We start from the raw sequence: 23,064 nt of genomic DNA on the forward strand, positions 1-23,064 counted from the left end.
CATGTAAAATTGGACCGTCCCTCGTGGCGACGGAGATTTGTTGATGAAAAACAGGGCAGCTTACAGAAACGTTACGTCGTGGACTATAATATAAAGTGGAGGAAAAGATAGATACTACAAAACAGCATTTTATTCCATCTCTAAATAAGATTGTTGTGTTCGTTATCTGAGGGATACAATTGCCATCGATCGTTGAGCCCTTTCTTTGTAAACCGTCACCGCGTACGTGTGGACACAGAGCGACGGGGACACTGTTACGCCACACCACCCCACAGCCTGGTTATTGCCATGGCTTAAAAACTAGAAATGGCCAATTGCCTTGTGTAGCAATATTTTAAGATTCAATCGACAGTTTTCATCTCTATAAGTCTCACAATTGTAAAAGTCAGTGCCACTCTTTACCTGTTCACCATCAGTCCACAATTTCCGTCACAGCGAGCAGCTCAGCACGTCTTGACGTGCTGACTGACACGTGGCGACGATAGAATATGACAAACTCTAAAAAAACTTGAATGTTTCCTTATAGCAGCAAAATAACTCGCAACAAAGTTTCTATCCATCCACAATCGCAAATCAAAGGACAAAGGAAATTAATATGGAATACTAGTATGTGTATTTTAACTTAAAATTGGTGAAAAATATTTTTAAGAGCCGTCCGTCACAGCGTGCAGCCGAGCACGTCTCGACGTGCTGACTGACATGTGGCGACGGCACGTGGAAAGTTCGGCGTGCATGCCTTTTAGTTTTATTATGCGAAATAATTATTCCTAAAAATATCATTGAGCATTTCTCTATTGAGCTTGTCCCCGAAAATCTCCACAGTAACGGCCTCACGCAAAAAAAGGAGAGACAAAACTTCCGTCACAGCGTGCAGCTCAGCACGTCTTGACGTGCTGACTGGCACGTGACGACGGTATGTGTAAAGTTCGGCGTTAATGCCTTTTATATTTTATTGTGCGAAATATCTATTCATTGATATATCATTGAGCATTTCCCTTCGAGCTTGTGCCCGAAAATCGCCGTAGTAACGGACTCACGCCAAAAAAAGGAGAGACAAAACTTCCGTCACAGCGTGCAGCTCAGCACGTCCTGACGTGCTTACTGGCATGTGGAAAGTTCGGCGTGCATGCCTTTTAATATTTTATTGCGCGAAAATACACAATTTAGAGACATCCTGCTGAGCGTATAAACATTTGCCTTCAAGCTTGTGTCCGAAAATCTCCGTGGTAACGGCCTCGCGCAAAAAAGAGAGACCGAGGCAAGGCATATTCAGACAAATCACGCCGAATCGGCGTAATGTTTGTGTCGCAATAAGTGGCTACTTTCCGCCTAAGCGGCTGATCGCACATGCGTCATGGCGAACTTTCCGTGCATCGAGATCGGCGTTTCCTGTAGGTTTTACGCAGGTTTGCTGGCAGCTCCAGCCAAATGGATCATAAGTATTACATCTGAAGATAATAAAAAGCGGAACAGTTGATAGTTTGGGTGTTTTTATTTCATTTCAGAACGGGTTTTAGTTGAACGGTCTCCCGAGATCGGTGCTCGCACGTTCTCACAGGCGCTCCGTACGAACTTCGCAAATTTCGTATTTTCCCACACTCTGTCCTTCATAGAAATCAAAAGATCGTAAAATATAATTGTTCAGCTATTTTCTGACCGAGTATTGTCAACTGTTTACGTCTTATATCAATGTGGAGACCGTAGAAAACAGCCGTTCTGGGTGCCCCATATGGCACCCTGGTACGGCCGTCACTGCGTGTTCCTGTGCACATTTCGACGCCGTCGAAGTGTGCTGTGTGGCACGCTTACATACCTGCTCTTTTTTCAACAAAGATACATGTACAATATTGCTATAAGTTTCGAAACTATCACAATATAGATTCATCTTTTGTTCGTACAGTTTCGAACATTGGTTAAATGAGCCATACGAAAGCAATCTACACGTCCCTGCTAAGTAGCTGATAGCACCTAATGATAGACCAATAAAGACGCCCCACCGCGAGAAGCCTGGCAGGCGATCGTAGGTGTTTTGTTTACTTTCGCGGTATCAAAAATTTCCACGTGAAGAGCGCGGTTGGGTACTCCCAAAATCCTACTACGCCGGACAGAAAAGTTTCCATCAAATTTGTTAAAATCTTGAATAGATCTAGTTTCAAGGAAACACGACAGACACCACGCTATCGGCACGGTACGGGGGTGTCGCCAGCCGAACAAATCCCCCGCCGCTCACGTTAACCCGCACCCGTTGTTTACGTTTGGAACTGAGGTGAGCTGAGAAACACAACGCTCGTTCAAACCTTACTACTAGTACCGTTGACTGTCACGCCCTTCGAAGCGGTAAAACTACAGTCCGAAGATTTCTGTGTGTCCTTCAACAACTACAGATAATCGAAGACTCGTCACGGCATGGCTAGCTCAACAAAACAACGAGCGCGCTCAGCTTCTGTAACGTTACATATCGCCTCGTTTGCTTACGAGGAGGAAAGACCGGACATAAACATTTTACGTGATTATCGGGAAAACACCATGTTTCGTTAAACTGAGTGGTTAAACTGCAGTTTCGGAAATTTTATAACAGAAAATAAGTTAAATCAATGATTTTGTGAATGTTTATTTTAGCACTAGTTATTCCAGATATTTTCAAACTCCAAATTCTTCAACACAACACGGGAGATCGTTTCTCCTCAGACTGGCGCGCAACTCCTGACAAAATTGATTGATGATCTCTCTCTGCCGCATACATGATCAGAGGGGGGTGGTAGGCGGTGCGCGGGGAAACTTCAATATATATAATGTAGCGAAGTGTTGCACAAGGAATTCTCACGCTGAGGGGTACATGAAATAATGCTTACAAAATAGACCTCTATGAATCGGGCTACATTCAGCAATGGTAGACGGATTCGGGGCATGCCGCGCAAAACACATGGTCTCACTGGGGACAGGCGTTTTGGTCCCGCACGTTGTCGCAGCGGTGCGTCGCCGCTACGCGATCGAAAGCACGCCGCTGTCTGTCTCGGACCAACACGCGTCTCCCGTGATGTGTAGCGTCCACCAGGCATTCCTACATGTCCTACGTACGGGCGTATGGATCGTAGAATTCGGCAAAAAAGGAATGATTAGGCCAGTAGAGTCAGTCCCCGGTAAGGTCAATGATTCGCCCGTTTGCGCTAGCTTGTAACGTTAAATGAATGCACCCTCTGGTGGCCAAACTTCACTGACAAACTTTCTCCCTATTATCATCATGAGCTTGCGTTAGTCTGGTACTAGTGACTATTATGTGCCGGGAATGTTTATCTATCGCACGCCTTGGAAGGAAGTTCAACCATGATAAATGGTCGGCCGTTGCGAAAATTTGGAATCCCATGCTGTTGATTTTCGTGATTGAATCTGTAAGAAAATATATTTTCATGTCGTTTATGTTTTTGGGACGGACGCCGGGACGGGGTGATTTTTTTCTATCATAACATTTTCGTCCCGTTAGTAATGCAAATCGAATCGTGTTGCACACGAGGCAAAACACTAAAAACGTGGGTCTTGTGGAGTGTTTTGGAGCGGGAAAATGCCGGATATTAGCGGTGCCGAACAGTGTACATCGTCGCGCGCGGGTGACGCTCCGTCAAAACAAATCCGCTGGTGGTTTAGCGCGGCCACCGAAAATAGGCAGAAACACACAGGAGGACTTAGCACCTTCGTTTATGGGGGCAATTGTGAAAATCTTTTGTTACAAATTGTTCGAACATTGAAACATTTGGATAGATGGTTTGAAACTGTTCTAAATAAAGAGATTTTTTGTGTAGTTACGTTCGAAATGTTTCCAACGTATGTGAAATAAGTTCAAACATGTTATAAGTTTCAATTCTAATTGTTTGAACACTTTAGAACTATTGTGACTTAGACATTCTTTTAATCAAAATAGTTCAAACATATTACAAATATTATATTAAAACCCTCTCGGTGACTTGGAATTGACTCAAATATGTTGTTTTTGGTCATTTCCTTCTTCTCCTGTCAAATCTTCATATGTATACTATGGAAAACTTCATTCTTCCGTGGGGTTGATCTTTTTTAATTCAATTTTGAACTGGGTTGATTATGCGCAAGAGTGTAATTTTCAGCGGATATTTTTCGACTGGTTTACATGGAAATGGCACGGAATATCCCATTCTTGCAAGGGGAGGATTCTTTAATTATTTCTTTCAATTTTGAGCTGGAATGATTATGAAAAAGTCCATTTGTTAGCAGAAGTGTATTTGTTAATCAATAAGTGGATATGGTTGTGGACTGGTCCATATTGTGTTGAGGTGCTACTGGAAGACTCAATTTTGGACTGGGTGATTCATTTTTTTAGTGCAAGTATTTTAGAATGGTCCATTGTTATTTTGGGAGAGTCCATTTTTTGCATGGCGAGGAGTATGGCTAAACATGCTGTATTTGCTCGCAAATGTTGCCTTTCTAGTGTATCCCTCACTTGATATTGGCTATCTGCCACAACCCAGGATTTTATCTTTATTTTATTTCTTTTAATTGAGATTTAACACATTTTGTGGAAGGATTGACATAACACTGGTGACTATCACCTTTTCAAGATATCAACCTGACTGTAAGGTTTGATCCACTCACACGGGGAAGGACCCCTACTATTTTCAATAAAGGTGGAGGATTCTTTAATGTGAAACATGGGACTTCCATTTAACGTCCTGATTGAGGGACATTCCGAATCAAAGTTAGATACTCATTTTCAGCTGAGTTAAGTGAGGAAAGTTGTGTAAAGTGCCTTTCCCAAGGGCACAGCATTGGGGCATATTGGAGGATCAAACCTAGGACCCTGATTCTGCACCCAAACACTCTGTTATGCCACATGATGCCGCTAATAAAGGATGAAACAGAATCCCTACCTTGTCTATAGCCTGCAGGTGAACTGACAGTGCAGCCTCTTTTGTAGGTATCTTGTTTTCTCCCGAGGAAATCCGCACATGGACTGTTCCGTCCTCCTGCAGCAAGCCGTGGTATTTTGATTATCATTCTGTCATTGAAACGTCTGAACAATATGTTATGTACACACCCATGGATAAATCTGTTCACAAAGTAAGGGAAACATTTTCCCTCAAGTAGCTTACTTTGGAATTACATAGTGTACATAATGTCATGACTTTGACTTAAATGTGATAATATTTCTGTCAGGCTTTGGTGTTAGCACAATCATTAAAACCAACTGTCTTCTAGAAGATGATATCTACAGGATGTGTATTTTGTTGTATTTCTGAATTTCCTAAAGTATGTACTTCTCTATAGATGTGATCCTTACATACTGTATGGTCAGACCCACATACATCTAGCATTCTTGTGTACTCACGTCTTGCTGCTGTCCTGGCTCGGGCTGTTTTGTTTGAAGTGACCCACTTAACAAGTCTGTAGTATGGTCATCAATCATGAGTTTTCCGACATCACGTTGCCTTCTCTTGACTGGTTTCTCTGCCACAGGCGGCCATTCAATATTGCCCACACGTATTCTTGGAGTAGTCTTGGTGTAGAAGGCATGAGAGCGAATTTCCTCATCAGACTCAGTGTTGTCCTCCACCCTTGTAGAGGGAGGTGCAGTCGGGTCAGGAGAGCTTGTGTTATTTAGGCCTTCATTAGGAGATGGTTTTCCTTTGCTAGGAGATGCTGCAGGAGACATCGGCACTGCTGTGGGAATGGCATCATTCTCAACTGTAAATAAAATATGGAAACTTGGTCACCTGTGGCTTGCTTTTAGTATTAAGGAACCTATTCTAACTAACTGGGGAACACCATGATTTTTTAATGTTTACAACTACACGTATGATCAAGAAGAAGGATTATCACAAGGTATACAACTCCATGCTGTAAGAGTTTGTGAGGGGACTGAATGATGCCATATACATTCGTTCATTCATTCCTTGCACTGCCAAGTGGCACATGTTTCTCTGCTGTTTCAGCAGCAGGGTATATTTCTACAGGGAGGGGTTGCTAGCGCTTCCCCTTTAACATGCTTGAGGCACCTTCTCGAATATGGGACTCCCATTTCACGTCCCTTCCCAAAGACAGGTGCTGCCACAACCGAGATGTCCTGATGACCCAGGATTGAACCATGCAGGGTCTCCCAGTTAGCAACTAATTGGAACCAGGAGGCTGTGAGGCTGCTATCAGTTGAGCTATAGGGACATCCCTACATACAATGTATACGTTATAGCCCATCAATAATAACTCAATACCAGGACTGAAGATGCTGAGGCTGAGTTCCCAGCTGCCTATTAAACTTGACTACTGATATCAGATAATCTCTTTCATACTGACATTCTGCAAAAATGATGATGATCAATATCATCATTGGTGTTTCATGTCATCTGACAGCATGCAGTTGTTGCTTGGTCCCTTTCATGGACAGTGGTGCATTATATAATGTAGCGCAGCAAGTTAATTCTTCTTGTTTTTGGAGAGGTTCAGTCTATATTTCATTTTTTTGTGTTCTCAATACCTCCGTAAAGGAGGAAGTGTTATAACCTTTGCCAAAAAGGCTATATATTTGATAGCATTTGTGGTTGTGGTAACAACAGTGTTTGTGTGTGGTTTGACAGAATAATTTCGATATTTTCGATTATGGGCTGTCTAGCCGCTTTCTATAGTACTGCAGCAGCAGAACAAGTGGTATTTCATGGGCGGCTTCTGATCAGTCGTCCTGTGAGTCTCTTATATGGGATTAATGACTAAAGCTGGGCGATTATAAACACATGAATTGAAGAAACCTGTTACAGTAGCTGACCTGGCCGTTGTTCTGTTATGGAACTTGTTGAAGACAGAGATGGGGGTTTGCTTGTGCTGCTGCGACTGTCTACAGACGGGTGTTGTGTGAGGATGCCTGGGGCCAGCTGCGGTGGAAGCTGAGACTGTGACAACAAGGCCTGCTGCTGCTGGAGCTTTCGTAACAATGAAGGATGGGTGGAGAGTCAGCTGCATCTTAACATCTTACAAATCACAGCATTGGTACATGAATGCCAATCAAGCATATAAAATAATAAATCATATTCATTCACTAAACTCATGCCTGAAGGCTCATTGCAAGGGAACACACATACAACTGTCAACTTAAATTTGGATTCAGTCAGTTAGTACTTACCAGCATCATCTGTTGTGCCAGGTATGCCTGCTGCTGAAGCATTGCCTGCTGCATCATGACTGGGTTCCCCACACCTGAACATAACATCCACATTCATTCTCAGCAATCCCAAAATCAGATCTTCATGCAGAATTGACTAACGTTATATCTAAAAATTAGGCAGTGTACAAAAATGAACTATTACCATGATTTCAAAATCACCAAACCCCCATGCATATTGCTACCAGCACCCAGAATTTCAGGTATCATTGCATAGTAGACAAAAATGAACAATTTAAGGTGACATGTTCATTTCAAAAGCCTGGCATATCATGACATAGGGTCAAACTGATTCTCGTCACCATCCCTTTATGAGTGGAGGGTATTAAGCACTTCTTACAATGTAAAATTTTGCTATGTTCATTATATTTTGTTATCTAGTCAGACCAAATTAAATACAGTGCATAACTATTTGTAATTGGGAGAAAAACAAAATATCTTTTCACAACAAAGTCCATGAAAGAAACTTCCTTCTTTCACAAACCTTGCATCAGCCCCATATTTGGCAAGAGTCCTACTCCCATCATTCCTGGTTGCATCCCCATCATGCTATTTGCTGCAGTGAGATCCACATTTTGCCCTGCCATCTTGGGTGCAGTAGAGGATGTCCCTGTAGTCCCAGCTGCTCCAGGTGGCGCAGGTGCTTGTCCTCCTCCCTTCATGTGCACTTCCATGCCAGCTGCATCACCAAGTTCGGAGCTGTCATCTGACAAGACCGGGTTGAACAGTCTGTCTAGGTAGTCATCCAGACCAGACTGGGACACTTCACTGTGTGGGATGGACTGTCCCCCAAGAGAGCGGCCCCCAAGACTCTTGTGTCTGACTCTTGTCTCTCTGTGTGGCGTATTGCCCATCCTCCTGCCGGACACATGGTGTTGGGGTGTTGATCTGGATGACGGCGGACTCCCGGGGTCCTGGTGGAACCTACGGCCATCCTCTGTGCTGTAGTCTGGTGCAGGAGGCAGTCCGTAATCTCGAATCGGCAGCTTGTAATCTCCCTGGTATGGCAGATAGTCACTGCTGTCTGACACATGGGCTGGCACCGTCTCCATCTGCCTCCTATTGGCAGCTTGCCACTGAGCAAAGTTATGCACATATTGTTGGGACAATCGTCCTGTGTGTTTTATGGGGCCATCGTGTGCATATCCGCTTGCTCCACCCTGTAACAGTGGGGGAACCTTGGTGGGGATATCTGAGAATGATATGTCCACTTCCTCGGCATTACTCGCCATCTTATCTGATGATACAAGAAAGAATGATTTGCAGACAGGGAATCCTGGCGCCATCTCCATCTCCGCAATAAGGTCGAGAACATAATCATAGCCGGCCAACTCGTACTCTTCTGTTCCGTCCTGCAGTACAACCGTCCAGCCCAGGTTCTCATCGTGGACACCCCTGAAGGAAAAGCATGAGTTCTTTTAGTTCCACCTGGTCATGTGAGTAAGCCTGAGATGTTTATATCATAATGTAACAGTTGTTGCTTTTTCATAATATACATCAAGGTGGAAATACACTTATGACATCCTATTCAAACAGTTCGATAATGACATGAAATAGTCAAGATGCTACTTGAATAAAATTGATAGGATTTCGTTTTATCCCCATTGGTGAATAAATCACTGTAGATATACATCTGGAATCCTTGCAAACAATGAGCCAAAAAATATTTCATACCTCCATAACATACCTAGACTTTGGTAAATTCCTTTTTTTCATGGAGGTAATAAGCGTTATACTTACAACCATGCATTTCTTCCAATACTTTGAATTATCAAGTCTGATATTTTGTTGACAAATGCATATCTGTATCTGTTGAATCTGTTCATAAATAAACTGGTACTATATGAATAATGTTATGCAACAGAGATTCTGTTTTCTATATCAAAACTATCCCTGATTCCTTACCTGTGGTGCAGGACCGTGACAGCAAACTCCTCACCTGTTGTCCAGGAGGTCACCGAGGAGGTGAAAGCTTCACCTGGGGAGTAAAAGGACATTCAAGTCATCCGTGAATAGTTTCATCAGGTTGGTAAGTCAAGTGTTTTATTCAGTCCGACATTCCGATGACCATCTGTCACCTTTCTCAGGACAATATATACTGACTGCTTCTATTTTGCACTGCAGCTATGTAGGTGTCGCTACTAACAGATGCAGCGCCAAATGTGAAGTATTTACATGTAGGTACATGTAGGTATGTCGATGAAGGTTAGACATCTAGGTAATATGATACGCCAAATAATAGTTACTCAAGCAACTGGATATAATTTTGGAAATGGTCAGACGTTTCAAGTAGCATCCACTACCTTTCGTCAGTGACTAATATTATAAGTAATAATATCTTGCTCTGAGTCACTGACAAAAAGTAGTGGATGCTACTAAATCATTATCCAGTTGCTTGAGTAACTGTTATTTGGCATATACAATGTAGGTCTACTAGGTAGTTAATGCGGTGTTTACCTCTCATTGTATTACTTTGGGACCACATGGTAAACACTGCATGATCCTATGTATATGTGTAAATACTTTTATATTTGGCACCACGTCTGTCAGCAGCGACACCTAGCTGCAGAGTAAAAAAGAACCAGTCGGTATTGCCCTGAGGAAGGTGACAGATGGTCACTGAAACATCAGCTTTAATAAAACAGTTGTGTACATAGAACTTTGTTATCCTCTTCATTCAAGCCAGTTTAATTACAGCCTTCATTTGAGTAAAGGGCTCTCAATAAAAGACAGTGTTAAAGGGACGTATTGTAATCGGAACATGGAACAAAATTATCTGTTTTTGGTTATTTTTCTACATCATAAGTCGAATCTACCTTATTATAATGCACAGCGATATTCACCACATATGAATGCGACTTTGTAGTGTCGTGCGAAGGTCTTGAAAAAAAATTATATACACAATTCCCAGCACTGCTTGACATGTCCGCCATTTTGTCCAACTTTCCAACAAACTACTGAACACGCGATCATCATCATCATCATCATCATTTGTAAGCATCAGGAACTGATGCATAGCGGCTACAGACATGTGTAGCTAGGTCACGCCATGTTTGTCTACTCTTGGCGTAGACCCTCCAGTCAGTTCTGGTGATCCCCAGCCCTTGGAGTGTGTTGAAGATCTGAACATGCGACCTAATGTGCAAAATTCTGAAATTTGTTCACTTGAGGTGATTTTCCTGTGACGCTCGATCTCCGACTGCAACGGTCGATTCGAGTATTTCTTCTGTATCTGTATCTATATAGCCAGTATAACTGCCATTCGGCGTAACACACCAGCTTCGCAGGCACGCGGCGCGGCAGCAGCTGGTTATATTACACCGAACGACCTGTCACGTCTAACCTTCGCATATCTAACTGCATGCATTGTTTAAAGCTATCTAATGAGGATGCCACTGTACTTGGTTGTAACGAGTTCCACTCTACGATCGTTCTAGGAAAATATGAATTTTTAAACACATCAATCCTAGGCTGAAAAGTCTGATACTTAAAGGCATGGCTATTTCTTTTCCTTTTCTGAGCTGGTATTCGATACTTATTAGTTGGTACGTCCACCAATTTATTAGTCATTTTGTACATCATGCATAGTCTGGACATTTTCCTTCTCTCCTCGAGTGACATCCACTGCAGGCATTTTGGTGACACTGACTAGCACCCCTGACGTAGTTGTTCGTGCAGAATCTGGCTGCTTGGTACCCTCTCCAATTCATCTTTGTCTTTCTTAGTATATGGATCCCATACTGTTGCGGTGTTATTTCTTAACGTTCTATGGCTGGCCTATTTGCATATTATTTCTGGGGGCCATTTTCATCGCTTATTAATGATGCAAATGTGACAAAATGATGGGAATATGTTGGGATAAGTTACAAAGTAGTTACAAATGTGAATTTGAATGTAGATTTTTCAAATTCTGAATATTTGTAGTTTTTGCCCACCAAATTCTACAATATGTATAAAGTGAACAGTCTCATTACTACCGGACTGTTCAGAAGGAATAACCACCTGGTGCAGATCTACATGTAATGAAAAATGGTTTTAAAATCTCAGACCTACCATCATGAAACCTTGTTTCCAAGGCCATGTTAGCAAGTTTCCTGTTCGTCTTCCACTCCAAAATACATGGAGGGTAGGTACGGGGCAGACCCTCAGCCATTGCTGGAGAATGCAGCATCTTGTGCTGACAGTGGGTGTTGAAGCCATTCTGCATACTGTTAGACACGTGGCTGAAATGGACATGTATACATGTAACTACTGTTCCTCTAATGTTAATAAGATTGATATAAAATTATAAGATAAAAAACCCACCCAATCAAGACACATTAAAGCGTATCTTTTCTCAGCTTTTTTCATGACTACCTAATAAGACTTAAGTCAATACAATACAACAGTGTTGTGGGAGGAACTAAGGTCTAAGGTAAGGTCTGATGAAACTATAGACTAAGTCTGTTACTCACTTCAGAAGGTATTTGTAGAGTGTAGGAGATGGGAACCAAGATGAAAGACAGTTTGTCAGCAGGACCCAACCACGCTCATAGTTAAAGCGGACAGGTCCCTCATCCCATGTCTGACTGCACAGCTGGCACAAAATCTCATCCCGCACAGCCTCATTTTTTAGACCCTGCAAAGGAAATAGATAATTTCTCCATCCTTCTGTCTGGCACAATAAGATAAGGTCAAAGTAGGTTAAACTTCAAGCATAATACTTGAGACAAAGTACAATGCTTTTTCAATAGGAGGTTCGATGCAGCTCAAAAATAAAAATGCACATTCTTCTTGCTGTTCTTCCTACTCGTCTAGGCGGGGACCAAATAGTCTGATTAGATGCGCCCGCAAACGCTTGGAGCTGCCCCTGGGCTCAGGCTCTCTCTAGCACCAGCACAGTGGGGCCAGAAAATACACAGATCTGCACCAGACACTATGGTAAGGGTAACAAACCATAAGGTTGAATTATTGGTGTTACTCCTGATGGAAGGCATTTCAGTACCAAGGAAAGGTATCAGAGGTAGAGAATTCAGACACTTCTAACACTATATACCTATTTTTCACTGATAGGTACATTAAGTAGTGCGCTACTGTACGCAGATACAGGTATGACTATCTTTTGTAGATGTCAATAGATAGAAATACTAACTACCAACAACATACATAGCTTACCTCCTATCAGAGCAAGCCTTTCAGTATTTCAGTAATATGTGAAGAAATGTTAGGGCACAGTCCAATTTTTGACCCACATGCTTTCCCACGGATGTTGCAGAGGAATCTCTCCTATCTACCAGACACACACTTGCATGACATTACCAATGTACGGAATAAATCCTTATCCTCACCATCTGAACAATGTAGTTTCCCAGCAGTCGCTCCTTCTCTTCAGTCAGCCTGGTGTCGCCCATGAACCTGAGAATCTGGAAGTAAATCATGATGGCATGTGAGCGTTCATTGTTCAGACGCTTGTAGTCCCTAGTGGTGCATATATATACATGTATATATATATATTGGGCAGCAAGTTTAGAATGAATCCTTTCTGTTTCAGTAGCAGGGTACCGGTATATATTTGAAAGGATGGGTTGCTAGCCCTTCCCCTGTAACATGCTTGATACACTTCCTCAAAAACACAGGGCACCCTTTTACGTCCCTTCCAAAGACAGGTGCAGCCCCAACCAAGATGTCCTGACCCAGGACTGAACCAGGCTAGCAACTAATTGAAACTAGGAGCTCAACTGTGAGGCTGCTGCCTCATGGGCTGTAGGTACACCCCTATACTACCGATAGGACTACAGTAATTAAGTTCTTACTATAAGGTACTTACCATCTTGAATATTGCAATGGCCTGGTGTGCATCATCATTACTCATCCTATGGAAGGGTGCAGAGATTGGCTTCTTTGTTACTCCCCATCTCCCTCCCTAAGGTAGACACAAAACAGTCATAGGACAAGTCAGAGTGGCTTTAACAAAGTGATTGCCATAAAATACTAATTCTTTTTTTAAATATGGTAGGTACATTAACGTTATATGTTTTACAGATGTCTTTCTTCATACAAAATATTCTTTAATTCTGATAAAAACTTGATTACACAAGAAACTATTGAAGGCAGGCAAGAATTACACAGAAGGGAAAAATTGTTGTCGTCTGACAGTTAATAATGTTTCCTCAACAACTTGTATGAGTGCGGGATAACGTAAGAAGAAGATAAAATAAATGCTCCTGTTTTTTATTCAATAGTTAAGTAGGACATGTCTATATTTCATATGCAAATAAGTATAACTTCATTTTCAAGCTTCATGATGCTTTATATAACACAACAAATATGCAACTGCAGAATCATCAAATATGAGCATATAATTATAGTTACATCTGCCAACTGAAGGTAAAGATGTAATACTGGCTTGTAATGATTTAAAGAGACGCCTCCCAATTTACTTAAGAATCCGCATAAAAATTGATTATTACTTTCGTGAGTATAACAAATTTGATATATTTTCAAACTAACACATTTGTCAAAAACTATGTAAATGCTGAATGTATGGCAGAGAAAAAGGCTGCAATGTACCCAACAGACATAAATGGAGCCACCCTACATGTACATGTACCTTGAGATAGATGCTGATGTACTTGGAGAGTTGATGCCAGTCCACATCAGCCGGGAGGGAATGGTTGCAAGGTTGATCCGCAACATGGCTGAACACCTTCACAACATTCCTGTCGGTGTGCTGAGGATGCCACGCTGTGCAAAATATTCATAACAACTCATCACATCTTGTCTATACAAACGTACTAGAAACAGTATCTTTATCTGTGAATAGTTTCATCAGGTTGGTAAGTCACTGAATAAAAAGACTCTTTTTACACAACAAAGTGATCTATTCAACCAACGTTTTGGTGATCATCTGTCACCTTCATCAAGGTAATTCTGACTGGTTCACATTACACCGCACTACAGGTGTCACTGCTTATATATATGCAAAGTATTTACATATACTGCTACAGGGAACAGCATCCACAATGCAGTCCCAAACGTACAGGCGTGTAACACATACACTATCAAGCAAAAAAACACTGCACTAATTAACCTCAACTTCTTAAGAATGCGGTCCCAAAAGTGACTGAGTCTATATCCCCCCTCATAACGGTTTATGACTGAAGTAGATTTCCTGATTCATACAGCCTCCTTACTCCATCGTGTGAATCAATCAATTGTCGATCAATCAGCAGTGACAGACCACATCATGAGAATAAACTGACATAATAGACTGGGATGGGCCCAAGGTGATAGACAGAGAGGACAATAGATTCCAACTCCAAGAGTGAGACAAAAAGTGATGACCTCCATGAAAACAGAGATTGTGTAGTCAGTTGGTGTTTGTTTGTGACGGTGATGTGTGTCTATAATTCCACAATTGGCCTTTGAAATTGAATGCCAGGCATTAACAGGAAAGTAGGTCAAAGTCGACAGAAAGGTCTCAGAAAGTTTGCAGAAGTTGGCCCAAGTCTCCAGAGTTTTTCAAACTGCATGGCTAGTCTCATCCATATTAGTGTTCTGAAGACGGCTTGTTTCTTTTGTAAGTACATGAATATAGATGAAGTGAATTTCTTGAAAAAGACGGTGAACGTCCGTTAACCTTTATCTGTCAAATTACCTTTATCCGTCACTTTAAAAACGGTGTGGCAGTAAAAATCTAGCTCTGGTAAGCAGATTCTTTCTTGTGCTTTACATAAATAATAACTTGCCGCTGGTTGATGTGTTTTAGGGAGATGTTTTGATTGCCAATCGTGACTGTTGTTGCCGCTGATAATCTTGACAATGTGTTGAAGTGCCTAATATATACTAATTGATACGGAGCTGTTGTCGTGAATATGAAAATCCTTGATAAACAGCCTTGCTGTATTATTGTGACGGATCAAGGTTCCGCTCGGAGTAGAATCCCAAAGGACATGCTATTAGTTACACTCTCTTTGAGGTGTTATTTTCTCACTATAGGACAGAAAGTTGACGACCAAAACATGTGTAGTAATGACGGGGAAAATAGTGTAAACAACGCACACAACATTTCTCGGAGTGCTCAAAAGCCTGCTTGTTTATTCATGATTCTGTGCTGCATAATGCTAGAAAGTGATGGATAAAGGTTAACGAACTGGATCTGTTATTTATTGTGATAGAGAATATCATTTAATTTTGCTACAAATGGAATATGTTGTGTGACAAAAAAGGGTACAGGCATATTCTTCTCATGTTACCGCAAAAACCATGAACATTTTAACCACTGCAAACGCATTCGTTTCTTTGTTTGTTTGTTTGTTTATTTTTATTTAACCAGGGGTAACATATCGCCTGTGATGGAGTTTTTCAATGTGCCCTGGGGGCAAATCCCCACATTCAAACTTAGATACATAAGATAACAAAAGTAACACAAACTGTATCCTGTAAAAGTAACACAAACTGTATTTACAGTATCCTGCATCTTTCTGGTCTACAAGTTTTCAGATGTACTGTATATGAAGTTGCATTTAATTTAGATAATCCTTACTTTACATAACACATTAGAAGATAACAATATACAAGGTACATATACGCCTAATAGCTTGCACACCCTCACACTCAGGTGGAAGTAGAAGTGGAACAAGTATGTCACTTTGCGTGCATGTCAACCAGGCATGTTTGACGAGGAGAGCTAACTGTTAAGTAAAGAACGAAGTCCACTTACATTTGATATTGTCAAAGATGTATGACAGTTCAGCAGGAATCTCCATATGACTCAGATCTGCAGCTTCACGGGCTTGTTGGGCCTGCCGATAATGATTAGAACAAGTTTGCTCTCCAGTCATTGAACTCAACATGTAAACTGTCAACAAAAATATCACTACTCAATCAATACAATTAGTCTTCTAGTCTAGTACTTAAAGGCTTAAAGCTATACTTATCTTATTCACCAAGCTCTTACAAGGCTGCTATTTTCTCATTGGTCCCATCAGGTAAAAGTTATTATGAATATTAATCACCTTGCCAACAACATGCTGTTTGTTTGTTTGCTTGTTTGTTTGTTTAATCATTACTATTGGAACCAACCTCTTCTTGTTTCCTGTTTTGCTGAAGTCCAAAATGTAGCATGTCAAAAGTGATAAGATAAAAGTGATATCTGAATAAATGATTAATATACACATTCAATTATATTGTCTCTGGCTAAGAATATTTCAAACTGTAATGAAGCTGCTAGCATAATACTCACCTGCACTGCACAATCTCTAGTTATTGTGAACGGTGGGTGTGTCCGGAGACTTTTACTACAGACTGTAGAACTACTAATCATCATGTGAAGCCAGATTTCTGTGGAACTTTGGTCAACTGCCAAGCCTGTGGCCTTACAATGTACAGTCTGACACACTCAGTTGAGGACATTAGAAGGACCCGACTCCCAAGTCAGCTTACGTAACTGGTTTATTGATTCTATACGTCTTTAAAACATATTGCAGCCCAATTCTATGCGTCATGTGTATAGTAGTAACGGCTGAATTGTGTGCTTTGGCAAGCATACGCATGTACGAGGACAACAACAAAAACTAAATGTACTGGGTAGACTATACAAATAAGACCAATGGAACAAAACCAACATGTTATACAAAACAATATAATGATCACACAAATAAATCAACATATACCAAATCATAGCATGAATGTGGAACTAAAAGTTGTTCAAGATCTTATGATGTCTGAAGGAAATGGTTCAGTGTGAAAATGCTGCTTTAAAAGTCTTCTTTCCAGTTAACAGCAAATTGAAAACAAAACCAACTAGTACATTGTATCATGTACATGTACATGCATGAAATAGAAAAAAGGTATAACAGGGGCTGCCTAAACTAAAGACTTTTTTCGCACACTCAAACCCATGGTGCTCCATCGCTAGTTGCCAGAAAATAGTTTTAATGAATGAAATTTGGACACATTAATTTTAACATACATTTTTACGTCTGTTAATCCAGGTTGTGCCAGGTAATTGATAATAACCGCCAATCACTATAATTTCAGAACTGAACAAACATGTGAATGATTTGATGATTATGATGAACATATAACTTAGTCAACATGTGGATGATTTGGTAGTTCCCAAGTTTGACAGAGACATAAAAGACTGTCTTACCATTGCAAGTTTGTCAGCCTTTTCCTGCACCAGTCGATCCAGTTCTGCTTGCCTTTGAGCCTCTTCACGAAGCTGTGATGACAACACATCATGACATAAAGCTAAATCAGAATTAGTGCTATGAGATGTACATGTATGATAGAAGAGTATGTCACTGATCTAAATGTCAAAGCAACCACGGCACAAATGTTCTCAAACTTCCAGACTGGCCTTAGGCCACATACTTCAGGATTACATACAGTCACCTGTTTATGTACAATATTACAGAAAACACAATACACAAGTAAGCTGTAGAAGACAAGGTACTGTACATGAACCCTGGACAGTCTCAACCAGAGAACTCTTCAGCCATCTGTGGAGGCACACCTAGCTGACACAACATGGCGTACCATTCTGCTGCAGGAAGCAGAGCACTGGGCTTGTACTTACTGTTTACTCTGCAGGTCAAACATTAGCATGCACCTTAGCCAACCACAGCTCCAGCAGGAGTCAAGTTACCTGGTGTGAACCAGCTCAACCCTACAAGTGGAACAACAACTTTACTCACCCATTTCTCAATGCTACTTGAAGCTATAAAGACTTGTGTCTTTGTGAGCAATGCAGAGAAACGACCTTTACCCCCAATGTCTAAGGTCCCACCTTGAAACAACACAGAAAAGCAGTGGCTACTGGTATGTTTACTTATACATACTAAACACTAAGTTGCTCACGGATAAGGCAGGGCAGCCACACCCACCCTGTTGTTAAAACTGCAGGGTACAATGCATGACTACTCATGCTTGCACGACTGTTTGGATCACATCATTTTGGAATCTGGTTGTCACTTTCAAAAATTGACCCATTTCCACCTGTCTGACTTAAATGTACTATTCTTTGGATTTCAGTTATAGAAAGAATTCTGATGTGACATTGTCCCAATTCTAAGGGAATAAAATGATGCATTCACATCTCTCAGAATATGGTACAAGTTGGTATTGAGTTACTAAGCTTGGGGATAATGCATTCCTGCTCCTTTGTCACTGCTTGGATGCCAGGCCTTCAAAATGATTTAATGGAATTTTTTACCATTATTGCTTTTAAGTTTTTTTTCTATATCAGCTCCTGTGCTTGATATCTAAACCCAATCACATGAAATTGAATACAGGGTTCTGAACTAATGATCCACAAAGCATGCAAGGGAGTGGGAGGTTTCAGAATTATTAAGTCTTTCTTTCTAGGGTCCAGTAACTTTTAAATACATGATTGTGAAGTGCATTCTTGTGCAAGGGTAATTTTGGTCCAATTGGAATGGTCCAATTTTCACTGGTGATAAGGTTGGAATGCCCCGTATTTGATTGTGTTTCTGGCTTAGAAAATTCCTTCATCTTCAACTTGCCATACCGGTACATACCCATGCAAAGGTTATCACAGTAACAACAGCAATATATATCAATTGGAGATGGTGTACATGTATGACTTAGTCTAGTAATTAGAAATTTACTTAATATAATGTCATGTTTACAAGGTGTTCCTGTGAGGAAAAATTTAAGTAAAGGGAGCAAGATGAAAGTTTAACAATAGACCCCAACTGAATTCATTAAAATCACTTTATTTTACTTGGTTCCAAAAGGGCACGAGCCATGCATGCATTGTTGCCATTCATGGTTCAGGTTGCAACGTACCAGTAGCTGGTTTGTTGACATTGTAAACTTTCACTAGTTGCTGTAGGAAAACTTCTACCACAAGTGGTTAAAATGACATCTGGGTCAACTAGTATGTGTCTTATGTACAAGTACATATCAGGATATCAAGAGTAAAAATGTTGTTTTGCAACCACAGGGCATGGGGTTAACAGTTCACAGTGTTTTTGTTGTCCTTGGGATTCTGGCCAGTTTTCAGCTGTATTTGGATATTTCAGAATTATTGAGAATTTGTACACATCAATATCCAATATGGGGGCCAGTGCAATTAAGTGAAAGATAAGCAAGCCGCCAGTGACTTGTCTTGCCTTCCTCTAACTCCTGCTAGATTTGTGCATTTTTAATTTGTCAGCCCCATGCTGTGCATACTCATCATCATAGGAATGTCCCTATAGCTTGACAAGTAGCAGCCTCACAGTTCAGCTCCTGGTTCGACCACAGTTCAATCCTGGGTCAGGACATCTCAGTTAGAGCTGTAACAGTCTTTCGGAAGGAATGTAAAAAAGGGGTCCCGTGTTCTAGGAGATGCCTTGGGCACGTTAAAGGGGAGGGGCTAGCAACCCCTTCCTACCCTATAGCTATGTGCCACAAGGCACTACAAGGGTCTGAACAAATAGTGTGCAAATTTTTTCAAAGCTACAAACCTGGACATATCGCCTCCTCTGTAGGATCATCTTCCACGTAGCCTGTACTAACACCACAGCTCTCCTCAGCTCCATGTAGGCCTCTCTACAAAAATACATCAAACTTTATCTTTAACATGTCTTCCATAAAGACAAAGTTTCCAGGTAATATATATAAAGTTTATTGCAAGTTCTTGCCCGTAGGCTAATTGCAAGTACATGTACAATGTAACATGAAAGGACGAACAGGACAGACAATTGGTAACAATATAACATGTGACTATAAGAGGTACAAGTTTATATTGGATGTATTGAAATCACCATGTATCTAAAAACAAGGACAAAATGTTGAACACATAGGAAGGAATACTATTTCTTAAAAAATAGTGAATGTTCGTATTAATAGTCTGTAATTTGCAATGGAATGGTTTATTGTTGACCACGTATAATAATACAATGGCAGGCCTCAAGACTGAATTGGTGCACAGTTTATAAGAGATAAAACCCTGCTTGGTAACGTTCATCGATATTTAGTCAATATAATCATCTATGTTGCTGGTGACATTTAGAAGCTCCTGCTCCAATCAGCTGCTCAATTGTGCAGCCCTTGGAGAGTGATGGCCCGCGTCTTTTTCGTCAATGACTTTAGATTTTGACTGGGCATCTGTGAATCCCAGGTGCCATTTATGACCAACGTATACCAAAATTCTGCTGTTAAGTGAACTAGCAGGGGTAAGAGGCATGTTGGATAAACTCTATTACTTACTTTCATTTATATACATTTTTTACTGTCTCCAAGAGAACTCCAAGACGAGATCTGACTTTACCGGGTTGATGAAGAGACAGTTTGTCTCAAAAGCTCCCCAGAGTAGCAAACTCTTTTTGTTGTGTGTAAACATTTAAGTTTTTGACAGAAATATACTTTTCTAAATATCATGCATGTCACAGAATATGATAAATATCATATACATGTAACATAGTACATAATATATACTAGTAAGTAACTCATGTAAAATAATACAAAGTCATGTAAATATTCTAAACAGATAACATTGATTTTGTACCTAATTTTTGCCATGCGAATTCCTGCTTGAATGGTGACAATTGCAGATTTCATCTTGCTGAAGGCCTTTGCTGCCACATGGCCACGAAAGACTTTCTGCACCTGAGTGGCTGCTAGGTTGAGAATACGACTCCGCTCAGTCTCCAGGTGGTGCTCCACAACCTCCCGCAAGAACACCTTTGGAAATAAGGCACAACTTAGCTTAGCACTGTTCCATTGCTCCCCATGTTGGCATTGTTCAAGGTTCAACGTTAGATAAGCATGAAGTAGGGTAATCTTTTTAAAGCACCTAACAAAGAAACAAAAAACAAACACTTTGATGGACCCATATCTTGGAGAAGAAATTTCTTGCACTAATGGTAGGCTACACTTCAGTAACGTACTTACACAGTGAATTCTTGTCATCCTGGTTATTTTCTATTTTTCTAGTCTAAGAGTATGTTAAATCTAAAAGTACTCATGACAACAAATTACATTTTCTTCCGTGAATAGTTTCATCGGGTTGGTAAGTCACCAAATTAAAAAGACCCTTTTTTACACAAGGAAACTAGAAAGGCAACATTTTCAAGAAAATGCAGGATATATCTCTCCCGTTAATGAAGGAATTATGACTATGAAACAGTATTGTGTTTATTCCACTAAGTTTATGTTCAATATGAAGTCCCTACCATTCACCACAAAAGAAATATGAAGTTTCTGCACTGATTATGCAAATTATGTCCAAATTAGCATAACACACATTCCATTGTATTCATCTTTTAAAAATTTATTCCAATATGACACCCATAGCATTTACTTTAAGGAAAATATGCAGTTTCTGTTTAAATCATGCAAATTAGGTCATCATTAACATAACACAAATTCCAGTGTATTCACCTTTCCTAGAGCTACCTTCACCTCTAACATAAAGTTTTAGTTTTCTGCATGGAACTTCAATATATACTCACTTGGTTCTCTCCCCACTTAAGCTATAGTATTGTGCCGATATGTGCAAAGAAAATGACCCCAAGGACATGTGTCCCAAATCATTCTCAGTATGTATACCTACACATACTAGGTAGAATTGTGGGTAGCACATTAAGAAAAGAGCAACAAACTGACAAAGAACTCAATAAATACCAATTACCTAGTAAATATAAAGTGTACTATGTGAATTTGACAGTACCTTAGACTGACCCAGCTGAAACTGGTCAGCAAAGTGGCTGCCCAACTTGCCAAGGATCATGATGCACACACCCCTGGGGTCTGAATCTGGGCTCAGCTCACCGATCATAAACTTGTATCTATGATACAGAATAGGGAATCAAAACAAGAATTCGGAGACCTCGTATCTCCATGAAATATTTTGATTATGCAAATGACTTGCACATTTGCATGATACAGTCAAACCTGCCCAAGGCGACCACCCGGCGGACCCAGCAACAACGGTCGCGATGGACAGGTGGTCGCCATGAAGAGGATTCCACTCACATGTTTCCAGGTCGAGGTTTTCAAATACAGTACGTAAAATGGATGGAAAATTATGTGAATTTAGACAGCATGACCCCCACCAGGTTCAATTCTCATTGACAGAAAGATCCTCCAAAAATTACATTTTCCGTTATCGTTGTAATAATTCTATGCCGCTACATCGTGTAAAAATTCCGTCATAATTTTGACTACAAAACAATGGTTGCCTCGATGATCTCGCAGCGCCCTTCTGCATTCACACGTTACATTAAATAGTACACACACACACATGCACATCATCGAAGTTTTAAGGCCTAAGACAAATCCCTAGAAAACATCTGCTGGCCCTAGCCTTTTTTGGGGCGCCGATGGATAAAAGGGGCAAAAAGTTTCCGATCGGACAACTAAAGATGAAAACGGAACGGTGTGATTTCGTCGTGCCGCCAAGCTCTGTCAGTCTGTGCGAACGCATCGAAAGGTAAGTCAGTGCAGCAGAATGCACAGCGTCCAATAAAGGTTTGTGAGATTCATGGAAATAAAAAGAAAATGAGAATATTAATTTTCATCAATAACTAGAGTATTCGTTAATGTTCATACACAAAAGCATCGTGTTTTAGAAAGGTCAGCGGTACGCCAAATCCAAGCCGCGCCAAATCCAAGATGGCGTCGGGACCAAGGAACAACATTTCTCGCCTGATGTTTTGCCCGCCGCGAAGTCATATTTCGGCGGAATTTAGTAAGACACAGACACATTTTTGTTAAAAATACAAGAAATAGATAGTAATTTGTGTGAAATCTGACTTTTTGACGCCATGCACTACGTATTCGTTTTGAAAATTGAGTTTAAACCGAACTGAGTTTGCGGTAAACTATAAGATTACGATAGGCAAAACAACATCACAAACATTTGTCTTTACAATGTTTATAGGGGGAACGTTTTATTA

At 40.7% G+C, this 23,064-nt stretch overlaps 1 protein-coding gene across 5 annotated transcripts in view; it reads right to left on the reverse strand.

Annotated features, from left to right (window-relative positions):
* LOC136439587 (unconventional myosin-XV-like) overlaps positions 1 to 23,064 on the reverse strand; it is a 111,977-nt gene that overhangs the window by 43,262 nt on the left and 45,651 nt on the right. For 4 of the 5 annotated variants that reach the window (XM_066435010.1, XM_066435008.1, XM_066435005.1 and 1 more), the window contains 17 exons: positions 21,837 to 21,954; positions 20,673 to 20,848; positions 19,630 to 19,714; positions 17,307 to 17,378; positions 16,238 to 16,258; positions 15,876 to 15,957; positions 13,764 to 13,897; positions 12,981 to 13,076; positions 12,502 to 12,576; positions 11,629 to 11,792; positions 11,228 to 11,397; positions 9,080 to 9,152; positions 7,659 to 8,569; positions 7,136 to 7,209; positions 6,782 to 6,935; positions 5,354 to 5,709; positions 4,896 to 4,991 (listed from right to left, as the gene is read on the reverse strand). In XM_066435010.1, the coding sequence (XP_066291107.1) occupies positions 4,896 to 4,991; positions 5,354 to 5,709; positions 6,782 to 6,935; positions 7,136 to 7,209; positions 7,659 to 8,569; positions 9,080 to 9,152; positions 11,228 to 11,397; positions 11,629 to 11,792; positions 12,502 to 12,576; positions 12,981 to 13,076; positions 13,764 to 13,897; positions 15,876 to 15,957; positions 16,238 to 16,258; positions 17,307 to 17,378; positions 19,630 to 19,714; positions 20,673 to 20,848; positions 21,837 to 21,954 (2,857 nt within the window). The remainder of the gene's footprint in view (positions 1 to 4,895; positions 4,992 to 5,353; positions 5,710 to 6,781; positions 6,936 to 7,135; positions 7,210 to 7,658; positions 8,570 to 9,079; positions 9,153 to 11,227; positions 11,398 to 11,628; positions 11,793 to 12,501; positions 12,577 to 12,980; positions 13,077 to 13,763; positions 13,898 to 15,875; positions 15,958 to 16,237; positions 16,259 to 17,306; positions 17,379 to 19,629; positions 19,715 to 20,672; positions 20,849 to 21,836; positions 21,955 to 23,064) is intronic. The other variant, XM_066435006.1, reaches the window with a different exon arrangement.

The sequence above is a fragment of the Branchiostoma lanceolatum genome, chromosome 8, assembly GCF_035083965.1.
Source record: "Branchiostoma lanceolatum isolate klBraLanc5 chromosome 8, klBraLanc5.hap2, whole genome shotgun sequence".
Taxonomy (NCBI): domain Eukaryota; kingdom Metazoa; phylum Chordata; class Leptocardii; order Amphioxiformes; family Branchiostomatidae; genus Branchiostoma; species Branchiostoma lanceolatum.